General features: G+C 33.2%; 3 protein-coding genes across 7 annotated transcripts; 1 reads left to right on the top strand and 2 right to left on the bottom strand.

Annotated features, from left to right (window-relative positions):
• Positions 1-1944: 1944 nt before the first annotated feature.
• Positions 1945-10979, bottom strand: LOC113868398 (glycerol-3-phosphate acyltransferase, chloroplastic). 5 transcript variants are annotated; one of them, XM_027503916.1, is made up of 13 exons: positions 10609-10979; positions 10065-10162; positions 9337-9423; positions 9074-9171; positions 7005-7062; positions 6106-6207; positions 5942-6003; positions 5726-5836; positions 5231-5309; positions 4079-4198; positions 3893-4006; positions 2981-3159; positions 1945-2435 (listed from the first exon to the last, which is right to left on the bottom strand). In XM_027503916.1, exons 1-12 carry the CDS (start codon positions 10916-10918, stop codon positions 3025-3027), a joined length of 1374 nt encoding a protein of 457 aa, XP_027359717.1. In that variant the 5' UTR covers positions 10919-10979; the 3' UTR covers positions 1945-2435; positions 2981-3024. The 5 variants fall into 5 exon arrangements, with proteins under 5 accessions (XP_027359717.1, XP_027359716.1, XP_027359718.1 ...); XM_027503915.1 differs by having other exon boundaries at positions 1945-2560; positions 10609-10972; XM_027503917.1 differs by having other exon boundaries at positions 1945-2411; positions 10609-10972.
• A 2286-nt stretch (positions 10980-13265) lies between these two features.
• LOC113868946 (uncharacterized protein At1g32220, chloroplastic) lies at positions 13266-17276 on the top strand. Its single transcript, XM_027504965.1, has 7 exons — positions 13266-13458; positions 14242-14335; positions 14447-14535; positions 14636-14691; positions 15380-15526; positions 16178-16303; positions 16597-17276. The coding sequence occupies exons 1-7, from the start codon at positions 13346-13348 to the stop codon at positions 16881-16883; spliced, it is 912 nt and encodes a 303-aa protein (XP_027360766.1). The 5' UTR covers positions 13266-13345; the 3' UTR covers positions 16884-17276.
• Positions 17277-17772: 496 nt separating this feature from the next.
• Positions 17773-20257, bottom strand: LOC113869677. Its single transcript, XM_027506125.1, has 5 exons — positions 20144-20257; positions 19953-20050; positions 19109-19722; positions 18646-18748; positions 17773-18057 (listed from the first exon to the last, which is right to left on the bottom strand). Exons 1-5 carry the CDS (start codon positions 20222-20224, stop codon positions 18015-18017), a joined length of 939 nt encoding a protein of 312 aa, XP_027361926.1. The 5' UTR covers positions 20225-20257; the 3' UTR covers positions 17773-18014.
• Positions 20258-20500: the final 243 nt, after the last annotated feature.

Raw genomic sequence — 20500 nt, 5'->3', positions numbered from 1 at the left:
TAATAAAATACTAATTTTACCCCTGCATGAGAATGTGACTTTATTCGGGAGCCTCGTGCATGCAACCTCAAACAACTCATTTTAGTATTATTCAAATCACATTCCCCTAAACTTCATTATACTTTGCAGTGTCGTAACGCCACTATCTACAATTCAATGGAGACCAAATCAGAGTTACACCTAAGTTTTTACGTAATAGTTATTGAATTTGAAATGCCAATTATATAGTATTTATTTTACTTTGTCTTAAATTATTGCTCTTTAATTCAAAAAGTGTGTTTTCTTATTGAAAACTTAAAAGCAAAAAAGTTTAAATTGTAAATCACTTAATTATAAAAATTCTGTTAGATAATTAGTTTAAAATTTTAATCTATAAAAATGATACACATGAACTCAAAGAGTGGGTAGAGTGAATGAGCATCGTCCTCTCTCTTAAAAGTTTTTGTAACAAAAAAAATTACACACATAAATAATTTTAGAATTTAATTTTAGTGCACTGTAAACTAATAATTAATTAAAATACACTTTAGATATAAAATATACATAAATTATTATAAAAAATATTTTACTGATAATTAAACAACAGTATATTTAAATTAAATTTATAATTTTATAATTTTACATTAACTTGTAACATTTGTCGTTATTGGGGTAATAAAGAAACGAAGACAGAAACACAAAACAAAATGGGGGTGTGTCCTTGCCAGTTAACCCTTTCTCGTATTTCGCATAGCAAACAGAAGCAAAGAAGAAAGCATAGGACAGAATGCGAATCCGGGGGCCTGCTTCTCAGTATTTATCTCTTCCACTCATGCTTTTCCCCACGTAGGAAATAAGTCTAGGTATATAATCAGATTTTATTAATAAAAATAAAATATTTATCAAATTAAAAATATGAAATCATAATAAAATATTTTATTTGTAAATAAAATTTTATTATTATTAAACATTTAAACTCTGTGACTTAAGCTAACATATCTGTATTTATTAAAAGCAATTGAAAGTTACTACTAGACAGACATGGACCCTGTTTTTCCCGTTCTGAAAGCCATACAAAAACGGAACAATGCCTTACTCTACATTCAGTTCAGAATCCTATTAAATATTTACATAAAAAATTGAAGAGTCGACAAGTTGCCACGGATTCATTGCGGACCGCAATCAATATAAGATAACTTAAAAAGAAAACTGCACACACATTATGGGGGTTCAAGAACCTTGGCAGCGAGCAGCAAACTTATGCTACCGCAGCAGCATTGTGAGACATTATATAAAACAAACGTATTCAAATTGTCTTACATCATGGTGATTCCGGTTCCGTCCACTAGTATTTCATAGAGCGCCGGCTGCAATGAAAGGGTTGCCATCGGATGGGAATGAGGAACTGTAACCAGCAATGGCTGAAAAGTTCACACTAGCAGAATTGCTATTTTGTTATCACTCGATTATTTGTTGAATTATTGGTATTTGCTATATGAACACAGAAGAAACAAAGGTGAATGACGACACACACACACGAGAATGCCACGTCACTTATCAAAATGTAAATTAATGTCATGTGAAGACCGAAGTGAAATTAAGTCACTATAACATCTTTAACAGTTTTTTAATATGTATAATAAATAATAAATTTTTATTCAGATTTATATTATTTAATATTATTATATTAAAGTTTATAATTTTTAACAAAAATTTATGGTGTATAAATATTTTTAACAGTTTTTCGGGCTTGAATGAAGTAAGCAGTATGGGATGAAATTTGGAAAGACTCTTCATTTTTACGATACTATCTTGGAAACAAAATAAAAATCTACGGTGTCGATGCTCACCGTCTTCACGATACTGTTTTCCGACACCCAGAGTTCCACATAGCTTATAGCTATAATCAGTGCAGATAAAGACAAACTTGAAAATATAACAGTGACCGTACTGGTAATACTCAGCCAACATGAATAATCTTGCTTTTGCATTTGAACCAGTTTATACACTGGCACTGACTTAACAATTGATTCTGAACACGTTCTGATATTAACAAATAACTATCCATCTATATTGCAACAAAGTTGACTTACAAATACAAATGGAAGTAATGAGCTTTTATCTATTCAGCTAGCTAAAAAGGGGCCTGATACACAAAATTGTTGGTAAAAAATTTAGTATCTTATCAGTCAATGAACTGCATCTATCACGGAACTGAGAGGAACTGTACAGTAAGCAGCTGAATTTGAACCTTCTGAAATCGATTCCTGATGAATTCAACACTGATAACGGCAAGGGCAAAAAGAAAAGTGAAACAAACATATGTACTTGACTGCAAGCTTCCATCAAGCTAATCATTGGGTGTAGTGATAAGGCAGTCCCTCAAAAGCTAATCAGTTGAAATTGTTTGACTGATGTCTTGTAACTTGCGTCTAAATGGGAAAAACAGTTGGAGCCTCCAGCCATGAAAATAAAGTCAGTGGGGTGTAGCACATCAATGTACAATCCTAATTTTAAGGGAAGACAAGCATTTTATTCGGAGCTTCCATCTACTTCCTATCTTTATTGTTTAGCTTAATTCCTAAAGGCAATAAGACAATCCAAAATTTCAGATCTTTTACATCAGTTAATATGTTGCAAACAAGTTACCTAGATAGTGAGAGAAATCTTTTAGGAGTAAGAGAACCAAATTAACACCCAAAAGTTTGAATCGATAAGTAATATGAACATCTTACACAAATTCCTAATTGCTTCAAGTAATTATCAACGAAAACTCTACTATAAAAATCAATATGTACACAGTTTATTCATGATCTACATTAATTTCCAATCCTGTTGTACTCTATTGGACCAAAATAGAGGCATATCATTTTCACCATATTAAAAAATCCAAGCAATTAACCATACACAGACGAAAATTAAGAATGTTATTGAGAACAATAATAAATTGTAGCTCAATGAAAACAAGAAGCCCATCACGATTCTGAAGATAGAATTGTACCTGATCATCAGTGCAAAGCGTGACAAAGACAACGCAGATTTCAACTACTTCCATGGCTGCGACAAAGAAACTACGGGAGTTGATGCTTGAAATCCTTCTTTACCATGTATGGCAGATTTCAGCACATTATATTGGTCCGTCACAGAATCGTACAGAGCCTTTGTATATACCTCCTTAGCCTACATAGAAAATTCATATTGCACCAATCACGTTAAAGAAGTAAAAATTTTTAATTCAAAAGGCACACTGAAATTGAAGAGAAGCCCTCCTTTCACGGCCAAAGTTTAACTGGAATTTACGGGTCCAGCATCAACAATAACAATAACAAAATGCCACTACAACATCTATACTTAATGACATTAAGTAACCTCTCAGAAAAAAATTGGAGTCAATGGCAAAATAAGAAATTTAATTAAGGTTAAATTAAAATTTTAGCGCCTACACTAAACCTCATTTTTTTTTGTTTTAGTTCTTGTATGAAAAGCTTTACATTTTAATCCCAACATAAAAAAAAAGTTTTTGAAATAGTATTTGCCGTTTGTTGTTACCATAGCATGAGATATAATCTCTATAGTTGATAATATTTTCCATTTTAATTCCAACATAAAACAAATTTACATTTTGTTTTAGTCCCTTTATAAAAAAATATCTTCATTTAGGCCCTAAACTTAACAACACATTTTCAATTTAGTCCCTATAGAAAAAAAAAATAAAAAAAAATCTAACACTGTTATAATGTCCACAAACAGTGGGGACAAACTTGTAAAAACATTTTCATTTAAGGACCAAAATATAGAGCTTTTTCTTGTAAGGATTGAATCAAAAAACAGTGTCAAGCGTAAGGAGTAAAGTTTTAATTTAACCTTTAATTAATTACTGAATTGGAAGGCCAGGTGATCAACTTCAACTTACCATATCAGAATTTTCACAAGCAGCAGTGGTTTCAGAAAAGCTTATCTCTGGAGCCACCGATATCCCAGCCCCATGAAAGGATATAAGTCTTTTCTCCCCAATTACTTTTTCAACCTGCAAAATCACATTGTATCAATTAAAAGAGAAAAAAACAAAGGCAGACTCTCCAAGACAAGAACACCATACCTTTAGTGGAGGGGGCATTATATCATGGCACAATATTGCCAAAGGATATACATGACCCGGTGGACCAGAATGTTCGACAAGCCTTCGCATATTATCTACCGAAGAAGAATCAAAGTGTGCCTGAATAGTAAAACACCAAAACATTATAAAATTGGACTACTTACATGCTTTTCTGAAAGTACAAAATATATTTATTTTCTGCACAAGTCTCAATGTTGCCTTTTTATACGACTACTAGCAAAATATAGAAATAATGTTTGAACATTAATTTACACCGGTACACTGACTGCATTCACAAACAAAAACATTGGATTTATATAAGTAGATATATACTCTATAATTGCAACCCTTTTTAAACTAAAGTTTTCACCAATTCATAACCTTAAGGGTAGCAACCGAGCCTTGGACCTTGAACACAATCCTTTACACTTCTCTTCCTATGTTTACATCCTACTTCTCTTAACTCAACATAAACTGAGAGTGCGTGCAAACAGTACAAGTTTATACAACCTTAAAATAGGTATAGCTTTCACATAAAACACAGCAAGTGAATACAGATAACCAAATGAGCATGGAATATCATTATCAAGAATCTGTTTTCAAGTGAAGCAATCACAAGGTAATAGAACTAACCCAACTAAATAACAGAATGGTGTAAAAGAGAAGAACTCAATATTTTCACTCCCCCTGCCCCAAAAAAAAGACAAAAAATCTATAGCCCATTGGCAACAATTCACCCTTGTAGTTTACCCCAACTAATGGTACACGGTTCACTGCTGTTGTAACAAACACTGGAGTTCAGATTGCATTTTAATTATTTTCAGCAATAAAGGAATTCACAAAGCAGCATTTGCAAACAACTGACTTGCTTAAATAGAACACTAGATATGACTCCTGTCCTGTCTGCTTCTAAAAATGGTACCTCATATCTTTTTGTAAGCATATAAAGGAAGTAACCATAAGGAGCATGAATTGGAGTACCCTTCTGGAAGTGTAAAAGATTCTAGTTCTCAATGCCAATTACAAATCATTTTTTCTTCTATCCAGTAAATATCAAAAGTTATATCTGTTTTATGATAGATTTAAAATATGACAAGTTTGATTAAACTGAAATGAACTTTGTATTTTACTTCAACAAGAAAGTGAACCTACCGGCACCCATTCTTTGGTGTGGGGATCTGGTCTATCCCTACCACCACTAGGGGCAATCCAGACTATCTGTGATCCACTCCTGTACCAAAAAGCAATGTAATAACAATGAAATGGCAAGATAATGAACAGTTGACCAACCAATAAACATTACTTACAAAAGATACCATCTAAAATACCCACTGCTCCCACTTGTTCTTTGATTTAAGATTTTGATTTTAATTTATCTTTTTGCAGATTTCTAGAAATAATGCAGTCAAATCAATGCATTTGTGGTCTTAATTGAAATCAATAAGGTCAGCTAACAAATGTAATAAGGACCTTGTTTAATGAGCATTGCTTAAAAAATGAAGTTTTTTTTTTTTTTGGTATTTTTTACATAATATTTTTTTTTTCAATTAACACTTTCTAATTTTCTTTCCTTAACTAGTGTCATAAGGTCAGTGGTTAGTTTGCTTAAAGAAAAGCAGTCATTTAGCTATAAATTAGTAGATATACTTTAAAAGTACAGCCATTTCCTTCAAACTTCGTATATTTGCTTTTCTTTTCGTCTCTATAAGTGCTGGATCATCAAGCATGTGCTTTTTAGAGTAAACACAAATGAGATTCCTGCAAAAATAAAAATTGTAAGTAAATAGTTTCCAAAGTCAACTTATCAAAAGGAAATACATCAGCATAAATTTCGAAATTGATAAACAGAAGTTAAAAATGAACCTGCCAATACTGAAGGGCTTGCACATAGGATCGGTTATAACTCTATCTCCTGCTACATAGGTCTGTAGAACAAAAGCCACAATTCAATTACTTCAGCATTTATATAAACCAAGTACAGTCTGTGCTTTGAAAAAGCCAGGCAATCAATACATATGCAAATTTACCATGTTTTCAGCAATATATGGGAGTTGTGTTTCAAGCAGCAGTGCAATGATGGCTGGATCTGCTTCAGTTTGGTGATTTGACATCAAGATGATATTGTGTCCCTGCAGTAATTTTTTCAATCTTTCAAAGTTTTCTCCCACATCTATGAAAATGTTAACACGGTGCAAATATACACAAGAACATATAAATCAGAGTTGAGTTTGACATTTCAAGTAAAGTAGGGGAGATTTCTTTAATACACAAGGAATATGCAGTATTTACTGGGAAAAACTAGATATATATATAAGAACTGCATCAAAAACATCAACATAGTATCTAAATAGACATACTTCAGGCACATGACTGGAAAAAATATATAATCTTTATTATCATTCTTTTTCGGGTTTTCGTGTATAATAGTATGCAGATACAAATTTAGAACAGTTCATTCAAAGAGCGATGAAAATTGAAAACAATCAAACAGTCACGTTATTTGGGTCAGTTATGACAATCTAGATCAAAGATTGATGTATAGGCAATCTGCCTTGATTCTTCTCTATATGAGCCCAACAACCTAAAAAATATCGATAACAAACTCTCTCACTAAACACTAACAGATTCATTTGCCATAATCTGCACAGTAGCATTTAAAATAGTAAGAAAGTTACTATGTATATGGTCCTCAACTTCAAGACAAAATGCTTTTACATGTGACATATAAACTCCTAGTATGTTGTACCTGTAACTCAAGCATAGATACCAACTTTAGGATTAAGGTAGACACAATAAAGGAGGAATATTAACTTCTGATTATTACCCTCATCTTACTTGTGAAAAGGTTACTTAAAAATGCTACTAATATTTTACCACAAGCAAAAATAATCCCTGAATATGAAGGATACGTGTTAGAAATTGGCACCTGCTTAAGTTTCTCTTCCATTTCAATGAAAAGGGGCATGTTGCCAACATAAGATTTTCTGCAACAAAAATAACACATTTAAGAATAGCTATGAGGTGCAGCCAGATGGAATTGACATTGTTCTGATATAAGCTGATTATAAATGGGTCCTTATGTGCCATGAATATAAATGGCATATACAGTTTGCTACGAGCCAGGATTATAATTCTGGTAGTGAGACAGGGAAACCTGCTTCTGAAGTAATTGTCATGGTTCCAAATTTTTAAATTGAGCACATGCAGAAAAGTGAACAATAAATTCACTCAAAACCAAGAGCTTTGCCTTATTTAGATACAACTAGGAAAGATCAAGCTAACTAAAGATAAAACATCTGTTAGAGACAAGTTTCCAGAAGCTCTTGGTCACACAAAACCATATACCTTATCAACATCACACAAAACCATAAGTAGGGAGTTACAGCTGAACAAGTGTCATCTTGTCTGCATGCATCATAAAATCATGATAGATCTACATTTGAGGAAACACAGAAGACTGAGAATGATGCCAAGTAAGAAGATGTATGATAATTCCAATGAGGTAAAAGAAACTATGAGCAAATTTTCAACTAAACATAAATGTAATTGAATACTGATGGACACCCAAAGGTGGGGCCTGATGGGCCTCCAATCCATGTTAACAAGAGAAATAAGAAAGGCAGCAAAGGAACAGGCAGGAATGGAAATGTGTTGAAGTCTGTTAGGAGGGAAAGAGAGGAGTCTAATAGAGAATGGACACTTGGCAGCAGGAGATTCAAGAAGGGGGCATGGGAAGCAAGAGAAGAGTTGAGGAATATGGTGGAGGGAGTTGGAAGCAGGGGAGGTGTCAAATCAGTGAGTGAAGAAAATTCTGGGAGGCTTTAGGCCTCATCTCAGGGCAGGGTAGCATGTAGCTTTTCCCTGTTTCTCTTTCGTATTCCATTTACTTCTGTCATTTTATCCTCTGTTTTTGTGGCTGAAATTAGACCACTGCTCTACATTTGTTTCTGTATTATCAGTGTAGAATACCAAAATCCATCATCCATGCATCATAAACTCATTTTTTGTTAATAAGAAGCAGGTTAAATAAGTTTGTCTATTAACATGCGCAAATTTTACTGAATACAGACACACTGTAGAAGTGTAGCCAAAGATTGCTACAAGAAAGTAGATTTCTCTAAAAACTGGGAGATATTGAAAACTCCAGCACCGTTGGCCTGTAGTTTGCCAGCAGACACCAAAAGAAGAAAAAACACAGTTAACTTGCATCCCTCACTTTTCAAGGTGTTTACACATGAATCCCAGAAAAATTGCATCTGGAATAATGTTTCCAAGACAACACAAACCATAGAGAGTATTCAGCTTCCAAGCTTCACAAGGAAACTTTATCGCTGAGACTATTAGCTTACATTCACATGTACAAGATTGCTCACTTGTTTTATTTCTACAGAACTTCCCTTGTTTTATTTCTACAGAACTTCCCTTTCCATGTCTAAATGATAGTTTTGTCTCACTACATTACAATGCATTATGAAATTTCACTTGCTCCCAAACAAAAAGTCATAGAGATCAGAGGGGCATAATCAACTATTGGAAGGTGATGACTCTAGGAATCATACAGGATATGCCTTATTCACAAGTACATTGTATTTGTAGTTGGTATACTATGAGTAGAAACATAAGAATCATCAAAACTGCATTGCTATTAGTTTCCAAAACCATTAGCTTCTTGTTAAACATATAGAGACTGCAAAGCTCCAATAGGGTCTCTGCATGTACACTGCATTTTAACTTCCCCCAAAAATATAATCCTTCAGGTTATGAACAATCCCTGCATATATCTCTTAAACTTCCTATCACATTTTTCACAAATTCCACACATCTTATCCTATTGCAGTAACCAATTTACTAAAAATAGAATCCACAAGTCATGAATGTTCATGTATGAAAAATTGACTAATCACATGCGTAGTTGATCAATAATAAAAGACAAATAAGTAAACTAAACCGATCAATGCCAAACAGAAGAAAGAGGAGAAATTAAAGTAAACTTACGTGAAATCCACTAAAGGACGGATATAATTTTGACCAAACATGTAGTAGTCAAAAGGCTCTCTCTTTGCCTTGTGATGTGGTTGAAAGACAAAAGGATCCTGTTAAAGATTAATCACATGTTGTAAGCATGACAATTTATAACATGAAACAATGGCAAACTAGATGTGTCCAACTGAAGATGCTAAAAAAATTCTCAAATAAAAGATTCCAAGTTTAGGAAAACAATTAGCAAAGCATATCCTAGAAGTAGAACTCAACCTTACCGTCACATCCAAAAATATGCGATCTAATAAAACAGTCATATTTGACAATACAGTCTCATTTGCCTTGGGATCTCCACTTTGGATAATCTGAAATATGATTGCATTGAAAATTAAATGCATCAAATTTATTTAAGTCTTTTAAATGACAAAATGAATAATGATAAAAAAAGACAAATTAGAACATTAAACTGCAGGACAATAATATAACATAAACTAACTATTAACTGAACTGCTATGTGTATCATAAATTCTATCCATACCAAGCTAACTGGATAACTAGTAAGGTCCACATAACAGGTAAAGCATAAAAGAAAGATTTTAACCGTCAAAGAAAAAACATTTGCACAAAAACTCAAATAACTTGATCACAATGATAAAAATCAAAGTGTGCAAGTGTTAAGCAACCATGATTTGATATTGGAATTGAAAATCAAAATGTTAAACCTTTATCAACACAGTAATAGAACCATGTGTCAATGCAGGAAGCAAAGAAACAACAATCTTTTCACACTTGAAGCACTAATATCTGCTCCCACAGATCTTTGGAATAGTTTACAGTAATGAAAAAACATGAACTAAAGGTTTATTTCTTAAATTATACCTTATGAAAAGAACAGTTGTTTCAAAGTATGTAAAATTGAACTTTTAAATCAGCAAGGCATGTGCAGGATGCATATATATATATATATATATATATATGAACAACATACATCTGAATATAAACTTACTGCATTTTTGTAGTTATTGTACACTTCTTCCATCCCTGCAGCAACGTTAGGAGGCAGGGATCCCGCTTCTACTTCCTTTCTGATTCCAGAAAGGAGCTCTACAAATAAACAATTAACATAATAAAGGAAAATCAATTTCCAGAATTAGGATAAATATAATAAAAGAAAAATGAAAGAAAGATAATTTAAAAAACGAATCGCCCGCTTGTGCATCATCTAACTGAACAGTTAATCGTAAAAGAGCCAAAATAAATAATTAAAAAAAGCATAGAAAATCTGTTAGACATGTCACCAATTTAACGGTATTTAATTTCAAACAGTACCTAACAAACAAAATTCAATCTTTAACTAAAACCACAAAACCGTTAAAAACTAAAAAAAAAATATCAGTCTCTTCAAGTAATCAAATAAACTTCCTAATCACGCTTTGTTGATTCATCTGAAGTCGACATTTAAAGAAAGATAGGCAAAAATGGAAACAAGCGTGAAGGCGTAATTGAAGTAAAAAAAGAAAAAATGCAATGGCGAAGAGGTTTAAGAAGACCTTGTTCGTTTTGAGCGTTGAGAAAAGTGCGAGAAGAGACGGAAGAGGCCATGTTAGGGGGAGAGTGTTTGGCGGAGAGAAGGTAGTTGCAGTTGCTGTCTTTGGATTTAACCTTGGGAGTGAGGGAGCAGGAAGGAGAAGCAGAAGAAGAATGCTTGGAAGAGAAGAATGAAACCCTAGCAGAAGGAGTTGAGAAGAATGTGGTTGGCGGAGAAGGCGGTGTAGAGAGGATAAACATAGTTTTCGTTCTGAGGCGGAAAGGAGGGTTGGCGTGTGCCACACAGTAAGCTGAAGAAGCGGTCATCCTCATTCTTCAAAGATCCAAACAGAGAGAGAGAGAGAGAGAGAGAGAGATAGGTTTCGTCGCGAGTGTGAGGGTGGGATTGGCGGGCACACGTGCTTTTCGTCTTGTAGGGGCCCGCATGCCACTGTGGTAGCCAATGGTTGAGGAATGAGGAGAAAGAAGGAGTGGGACACGTGGAGCGCGTCCAACGGACCCCGCACATTAACGGATAAAACTCTCACAACTTTGCCTTTCCTTCCAACTAATCTTTTTTTACCAAGTACATCAAATCTTATCATTCTTCTCTTGAATATTATTATACTTATACTATTATACATCGTTTATTTTTTCTACGCTTTAATTCATGTGTCATGCAAATCACTTTCGATTTATTCAGTTAACTTATTACGGTTTTGAATAACAGAATTTGTTGTGTAGAAAAATAAGTGTTCAAATAGTTTTATCTTCTTTAAACAAGTATATTCAACTAAATTTGTATTAGACAAAAATTATACCTTTTATTTTACATATAAAGAAAGCTAAGCTGCATATTTAGTTGAGAATAATTTTAAAATATTAATCACTTGTTTTTAACGTTTAGAAAAATAGACAAATGTTTATTTAAATTAAACTAAATAAAACATGCGCAAATATGCAAATATATATCATTCTATAATGCTTTTACATTAATAAATACCAATTATAATTATATATCCATTTTTAATGAGAATGTTTAAATATAAATATTTCACTGAAGTTTTGGTAAGTAAATAAATGTTAAGGCTAAAACTCTCGAAGGCCCATCTAACTAAGAGGATAACACCTTGCAAAAGGATAAATAAAGTTTTTATAGGACTAAATTTTGGGGACTCTGATTATTTCCATTTAAGGGTCATTTAATTGAACTGATTTATGATTTGTTTTGTACAAAACCTAGCATACGTTAATTTAATTATATTTAGATTATGGACTCATTTGTTTAAGATTATTTCACATGAGAAGCACTTCTGAAAAAAAAAAATCACTTTTAATATTTTTAGTTGTTTCATTAATATTATAAAAAAAGCAGAAGCTAAAAAAAATAATTCTAGCCTTTTTTGAGAAGCCGTAATTACTTTTAACAATAGCTGAAACAATTGTATATTACTTTTAGAAAAAAAAATTCCTAACTAATTATTGTCCCGTGGTTTTTGTTTAGACAAAATATTTGCTTTGAAAGTTAACATAAAATGGTCCGTAGAAGGTGACACTTTTTATGTGTCGGTATGTTTGTTACTTTTAAACTCATATTCGGTACAAAAGTTATTATAAATACAAATTAATTATAACAAGAGAAAAACTAAGTTAAAAGAGTCACCGAACTGTCATTTTTTGTTTTTCCTATTCGCAAGTCACATCATTAAATAAAAACCTCCTGTATCTTTTAGATTTTTATTTCTTTTTATTATTGGAACATGCATCCCTTGATTCATAGATATATCATCTTCATAAAAGCTAATTCCAAAATCTAACAATAAGATATTTACTCGTCATATGGATCAAAAAAGTTTTTAAAATAAGTTAAAATGTACCCAAAAAGATTATATACTCAGGGAAAAATCTTTCATTAAACCGTGATCAAATTAATTAACGAGGGATTTAATGCAGTGGTTTTGTGAAATATGAAGAGGGTCTAGGTATACTACTAATCCTTTTTTTTTATTATCCAAGGGTTTAATCAGAAACAACAAAAGCGATGTGAACCCAATTTAACAAAGCAGATTCATGATCACCAAATGAAGCCCCAAAATGCAGAGAACAAATCTGTGGTGGAACCACCCGTGACCAATTCTCTTTTTCTTTCATTTTTAAAAAAGGAATTTAGAAAAAGACAAAATTTCATTACCTTAAAAAAAATTATTTAACTATAGATATTTAGTGTTATTAGTACTTTTTATTAATCAAAATTTAATTTTTATTTTGACAATTTGTAATACCACTGAATATAAATATTAATCTCAATTCACCTACTTTGTAATGCTAACCAAATTCTTAAATGAATTCATTCAATAGATTGATTTAATTTGCATTGGAAACACCTTAACATAACTTTAAGATTAATATTTAAAGAATTAATAAATATTAATTTATTTTAAAAATATATTATAAATTATATAAGATTTTTTGCATGTTTTAATAAAAAAACTTTAATTTAAAATTTTTTAACCAATGTCTTAACATTTAAAAGTTACCTTAAGCAGTTAGGCCTCACAGTTAAAGTGAAAAAATACAGATGAAAAATTGGAGGATAGATAGAAAAGACTAGGGGAATAAATGGAGAAGACAGAAGTGTGAATTTTTTGTGGTTTTAAAATTTATTATGAGAGGTGAACTCATATATACCCCTTAAATTTAGCGTGGAGGTGGATGGTTCTTCAACACAGTTCATTCTTGTTTCACATGTGCTAAGCTGAAATGGCGTCGTTTTTGTCTCTCCCTGCCGTTTCGCCTCGTCCCATTCCCAGTGCCTTCTCTATCAGAAGACCTTTCTTTCAAACTCCACCCACCTTCCATTTCAAAAATCACCGGTTCGTAATCTAATTCTCTCTCCCAAGTTCACACCTTTTTTTCCTTTTTATTTTGTTTAACCTCAGTTCTTCGAGTTTTCTGCTATTTGCTGGTGTTTGGAACATGGTGGCATGAGATTAGTTTGTTGGGGGTTCTTTGTTTGTTCGGTGACCGGTGATGATTGGTCAATGTTAATTTTAGTGTGAAGAAGTTTAAGTTGCTGCTAGTTTTCATTTTTGTTTGATTAATGCCTAATCTAAGTATTTTAGATGTTTGGTTTAGAGCAGTATTCAAATTAAATACAAGTCTTCTCATGTCACAATGGGAAAACAAAGGACGGTGAAACAGAGTGGTGGGATATCAGGATCTTATAGTTTATTTCTTTTCCGGAATCTAATTTTACTTTTTTGACAAAATCCAATGAATGGTTTATGTTGGACTATTTAGAAGCATTTGGCACTGCGTAGGGAAAGCACTTTTTGTTATAGGCTTCTATAATTCGCTTTCCCATTATCTAGTATGGGATAGCCGGTCATTTGGTCAATATTCTCATCATGCGCTCCTAGTTTTCCAATATGATTCTCAAAATTCTTTATGTTGCATGTTACAAACTCTACTTGCATTAAGATTAGATGGCCCCTGCATTGAGTACCGATCCAAGTTGGTAAAAATTGTGATAGTTACTGATCAATTTTGGCTTCCCCTTTGCTTTATGGCTTCGATTGTTTTGTGATCCCAGACTGGATTTAGATATATGTGATATTGATATGTTCTATAATGGTTGTTCGAAAAATGTTCTGCAGGTTTGCGGTTAACTGCAGTTATGCAGAGGCAGGTGTCAGTGACGATTTTAAATCTGCCACAATAGATGTTGTGGCTGATGTTAAAAGTGAACGGGTTTGTACACACATCTCACTGTTTTAATAATTTGAGGTTATCCATACATTATGCATTTTTGTTTTTTTTTTGTTTTTTTGTAAAAACACTCTTGTGTAAACGTCTCTGTAGATTGTAGTCTTAGGAGGCAATGGCTTTGTTGGCTCTGCCATTTGCAAGGCAGCAGTATCCAAAGGCATAGAAGTCATAAGCCTAAGCAGGTTTGTGAAATGTTTGACTAAATTGCTATATCTGTCTGTGCATCTTTCTCTCCCTCCTTGTATTTTTATATATATATTTAATTAACATTTAGTTTGACAGGTCAGGCCGTCCTAATTTTGCTGACTCATGGGTAGATCAGGTTACTTGGATTTCAGGCATGTTAGCTAAACCTACTACTGAACATATACATGATATTTTTCTTATAATTTGTTAAGGGTGTCCAAGCATATGCTGGAAGAGGGCATAGAGAATAAACATCATGAACATTAATACTCATCTATTGTAGAGAAGAGTGGTTAATTATTGAATCAGTAATCTTATGTACATACTACACATTTCCATATCTTTCACCAATGTATGTGTTCAGAATTTTGGGTATTTATCCGTTGCCTCTCTCTTTGTGCTTGTGCCCGTGTCCTTTGATTGATAAAAGAAACATATGCATACCCAACAATCACAGCGTAATCATAGGGCGTGGCTTTACAGTTTTGAAGTTTGAATTAACATTTGGATATATATCAATTCAATTTATTATGAATTTACAACTATAACTCTTATGATGAAATAGGGTTTTCTTTAATTACTTCTGCAGTTTTTTAACCACTTTCATTTGACCAAATAAAACATAATTTCACTCTGATCATCTTTATGATACTTCAGCAAATGTTGGAGTATATCAGATGAGCCTGAAGATATAGATATGTGACCATATAAACATCATAACAATATCGTTGAATGCAAATTGCGATATATGAAATATGATGGGTCATGGCATGTAAATTTTTCTAGTAACCTCTTCATTTTTTTTTTGGAGGGAATTTTAGTCTTTTGTCTTATGTGCAGGAGATGTTTTTTATGTGAACTGGGATGAAGTACTTGTTGGAGCTACTGCTGTTGTTTCAACCCTCGGAGGATTTGGTAGCGAGGAACAGATGAGAAGGATTAACGGTGAGGCCAACGTTGTGGCTGTGAATGCTGCAAAGGAATTTGGTGAGTCATCATCCTGTTGAGCATTAATTTGCAGTTAATTTCACCTACATTTAGCTTTCTTCATTTTTGTTAGACAAGATTTTAGCCATAAACTTTCTTGCATCCCCTTCCATAAAAGAGCTGATATCCTCAAGTGTTTTCTAATTGTGTTTTTTTTTCTTTTTTTTATAATCATAAAACAGCTGCATTTCTTTAGAATGTTTATGGATCTGGAGAATAATAGGTAAAATTAATCAACATTTTACTATTTTTTAATTGCAGTCTACATTATTAGCAGTTCTAGCTGATATTTTGATTAAAGAATAAGAGAAAGAGTGTGAGGTTTAATAATTAATTTTTTATAGCAAATTAATGGAAGATAAAGGAAATAGTTTGATATGGACTGATGAGCAGTATCATTTCACTTACCAGCCCTGTGAAAAGATAAAAAAATTGGCTCTTCTACGTTTTATGTCAGCTGGTTATTTTGGATGAGAAGTTGTTGTAACCCATTGTTTTATATTCTAGTTATAAATCTAAACAGATCATTATGGCTCTGTGTGAAGCGCATTCTGTTTGGGATTCTTCTTTATGATGCTTTTAATTTATGCATTGAACCAAAGATTGATAACATTATGTACCGTTTAATTCTCATCTCTTTTTCCCTTGCAGGAATTCCCAAGTTCATCTTGATCTCAGTTCATGATTATAACTTACCGTCATTTGCACTTTCATCTGGATACTTCACGGGAAAGAGGAAAGCAGAATCTGAGGTTCTCTCAAAATATCCTAATTCAGGTCATTATTCTATCCGTTAATGATCTTGAAACTGAATTGATACTCAAGTTTTGTAAACAAGGAAACTCAAACCTATTTGCAGTTGCAGATAGCATCACCTGATCTGCAAATGACTCAATTTGTGGAAATGATTATTTTTAAAACTAACAGAGCTAAAACTCATTGAGGATCCAGCAATAGGTTTTGTGGAGGATGAATATCATGCTTTTGAAGGATATAAAGCTGACTAAATGGATAGGGTCTTGCTGTTTTTATTGATTTGCATTCTTTCACTTTGATCTCAATATCTTCAGGTATTGTCTTAAGACCTGCTTTCATATATGGGAAAAGGAGAGTGGATGGTTTTGAGATTCCTTTGGATTTGGTAGGGGAGCCAGCAGAAAGAATTCTAAGGGCAATAGAGAACTTCACAAAACCTTTAAGCTCTCTTCCTGCTTCTGATCTACTCTTGGCTCCACCTATTAGTGTTGATGATGTAGCGTTGGGGGTTATCAATGGTGTCATAGATGATGAGTTCTTTGGTATTTTTACAATTGACCAGATCAAGGAAGCCGCTGAAAAAGTACGGGTAGGGGTATGATCCACTTATATGCGTGGAGTCAAACAAGATAAAGTAGACCAAAAGCTGCAATCAGAATTATTGTACAGGGGGTAACTACAATGAGGCCATTTTCCTCATTAAATCTTTGTGTTCATATCGACAATATTTGGAGCAAAATCTTATGGGAAAGTGTGGGGGAAGAATGGTGTTGAAAATATATTAAATGAGGTACATACCTTTTTTTTATTATAGAAGTATTATTAGTTTATGAGTGGACCATTCGACAAGTTCACAAACCATCGTACGAACTAGTGACTTATTTAGTGGCCACCAATTGTTCGATTTGTAAATACAAGTTGTGCTGTAATTATCTATTTCGTCTTGCTGTATTTGCTCCACATTGGAATATGGCTTTAATTTATAGTAATTAACCAAAAAGTATGTCCTCGTAAGCGCAAAAAGTAAAAAAAACAAAAAATTGGTAAAGCCAAATATTAAAATAACAAACGAATTTCTCACTTCAATAACCCATGTTCATAGACTCGGTTAACACTTTTTATGTGAAATGTGGATTACATCTGAAAATGAAAGACAAATATTCATTAGTATTAACAGAGACAACAAAAATTATTCTAGCATCCGTATAATATTATGAGCCTCCATTTGAAGGTTGTTTCTTTATGAGCGCTGCACGGCTTGTGTAATGTAAAATTCACAAGACCAATACATTGATTTTATCTTTTATTTGTTTTCAATTCGAAACCATAAATTAGAAACAAATACTGTAATTGATTCTTCATACCGTCTTCAACGAAGATATACTGCACCATTCCCCCCACGAATTTTATAACGTATAAAATCAGACCCAAGATGATTTTCAGCTTATGCATTAACGTACGCGGGTGTGCTTCCATATGCCATCATTTAGACCATTAACATTTTAATGTCTCTGGCATTCAACACCAAACTTAAGCAATATAATCGTGTCTACAGCAGAAGGCAAAAATATTCCCTGAATGTGTCCTGTAAAATCTTTAGTATGTTGACAATTAGATCAGACTACCAGCATTTCCCGAGGCTGTAAAAATGTAGATCAATCGACAAATGTTTAGTATGTTGACAAGACTTGTATGAGAGCCCTTTCGCTCCACCTGAAGAAGATCTAGGAGTTTACTTTTGCCTTCTGTTTTGAATGGACTGTTCAACAAGGTACCTATTATCACCGTAACTTCAATCAATATACAAAGAACAAGGGAAGGATATAACAGGTTGTTTCAGAAGATCCAAACAGCTAATAATCATGCAAACCTTGAAGTTTTGGAAGTTACAACTACTACATTTCTAAGTGTCAACAAAGATCTAATTCAGAAACACACAATCCTTTGCTCCAATCATATGTGCTTCAATTAAACACAAATAAAACTTAAGTGTCCTTTTTCACTCCATGATATGTGTAGCTATATTTAGCACTGAAACCGCAAACACAATAGAAAGAGGGGCATACACATTAATTTGTTTTGACAGTGCATAATATCAAGAGATTATCTTGCCAAACTTATATTTAAAAAAAGGACAGGAAAAAGAGTACAGCAGATATTCCGTTTGATTTTGACTAAAATGGTGGTTAAAGAGTTTGGCCAACCAAAGTTCAATTATTCAATAACAATCCTGGTGAGTATATTTTATTAAAATAAACCAAAAATCTTATCAACTACCACTGTATAACAGCATGCTAGAAATAAGTTCTTGTATGAAAAATGAAGTAAACTTTATATCAAATAAAACTTTGATGGAGACTTACTTTCCAGTATAGAAGCCAGCCGAATACCAAGCATTCAAAACGGCAGTAAGATCTGTTTCTGAGCCATTACTTTGTCCAGGTTCAGTATTGTTTCTCTCTTTCTCTGAATTGCATGGAGCAAACACAGATATCACAATTATGCTCTGTATCATATACTCCCAAAAAATCTAGATAGTATTGAAGTAAATTGACATATTTCTAGACAATAAAAGTGAAGTCATTGAAACACAAGAAGGTGGGTGTACATAAAGCATTAGGTGACTGTTACGGTTTTATCAACCAAGTGAACCAAACCTAAGCAATAAAGATGTAATAATACTGTATGTTAATTGTTTTAGAACCAATATACATTAAAAGAGATGAAAACAGAAAACCAAATGAAATGAAAACAAAAAACATTTTAAAAAATCACACAGCCCATATTTATTCATGCACCTGTCTACTTTTAGGTAGGCATGCTTACCTTCATTTATATTATAATCAGCAGGGATGGTTGTTCTAATAGTAGACAGTGCCCTCTCTGCTGCTCCCATTGCCATTTTGTGGATTTCACCATCCTCCCTCGGAAAAGACATTTTATGATCCATTTCTACGTATTGATTGCAAGAAGGTTTGCCAACACACGATCCACCCAGAGAACAACCTGGAACTGAAGTGCATGGAGCCAACACACATTGACTAAAACACGGGCAACACGAACAGACAGCATTTGGATCAGAAACTTGGTGCGTAGCCATTGAATAACCTTGAGCATCAGAATATGGCACAGCAGAACTAGAAGCAGCAGCCGTGTATTGGTAATTCAAACCACCGTATTGATTAAGTTGCTCCAAAATCTTCATCCTTTTCTCCTCAAGTTCATAGTACTGTGCAACCAACTGATTATAATCATCTGCACCCTGCGCATATACATAACCGTCGTGCACACTCTGGATGTCTTGACCACTTGCTGAATCTAGACAAGGTTGGTCCACCTGTGATTCTGCATGATGGTTTTCTTCCAACTTTGACACATTACTAGTATCACCAGAACCAGGCCCATCAATTGCCGGAACATTGCCTTTGTCACCAGCATCCCTTTTTCAATAAAGGGGCATAGATTGTGAAAAATTACCTCAGAAAAATATTACTGATACATGTGTTTTAATAAAGCAAATTACATTCTGAAATCATCTCTCTTTCACAGCATTGAATAAAAATTAAGTAGAGAAACATTTTTTTTTTTTCTTTTTATTCAATAATTCTACTATCAACCAAGTAAGTCATAACGTAATATTTGATTTCATGTGAAGCGAGTTCAATTGTACCTAGTAGTGTGAAGAGTCGGGAACTCAACCTTGGAGGCATTTTCTGCGGTCACTCTCTCTGCTTCTTCAACTTTATTTTTGGCGCCGCTATGCATTTTCTGCAAATAAGGGGCGAATTTCAATCAAAACAGTGAACACATGGTTACGAAATGAAATGGTACTGAAACAATTGAGAGAGAGAGAGAGAGAGCCTTGTAAGTAGAAATCGCGTGATCGAAGGCATCGATGAGAGCTGAATCGTCCCACAAATCTCCTTCCTTCTCCTTTCCCATGCTTAGAGTTCAACACAACAACTTCCCCCACCCTCTCCCAAAACCCTTTCAACTTTACTTAAACCCTAACCCCATCATCTAATCTAATTAAGCTGTTAATATTATTGTTTTATTTATATATATATATATGCTTAAAAGATTTTTTTGTTTATTAATATTAACCGTCCTTCGCGTAAATTGCTTTGAATAGGTAAATCAATTATTTGTCCTTATATATATATATTTTTTTTTATTTTATTTTTCTGTCAAAGTGATTTATGATTCATATTAAAATTT

Source organism: Abrus precatorius, unplaced genomic scaffold (genome assembly GCF_003935025.1).
Source record: "Abrus precatorius isolate BTA unplaced genomic scaffold, Abrus_2018 Scaffold6, whole genome shotgun sequence".
Classification (NCBI taxonomy): Eukaryota; Viridiplantae; Streptophyta; class Magnoliopsida; order Fabales; family Fabaceae; genus Abrus; species Abrus precatorius.
Note: the sequence above shows the minus strand (reverse complement) of the source record. Positions and strands in the feature narration are given on the sequence as shown.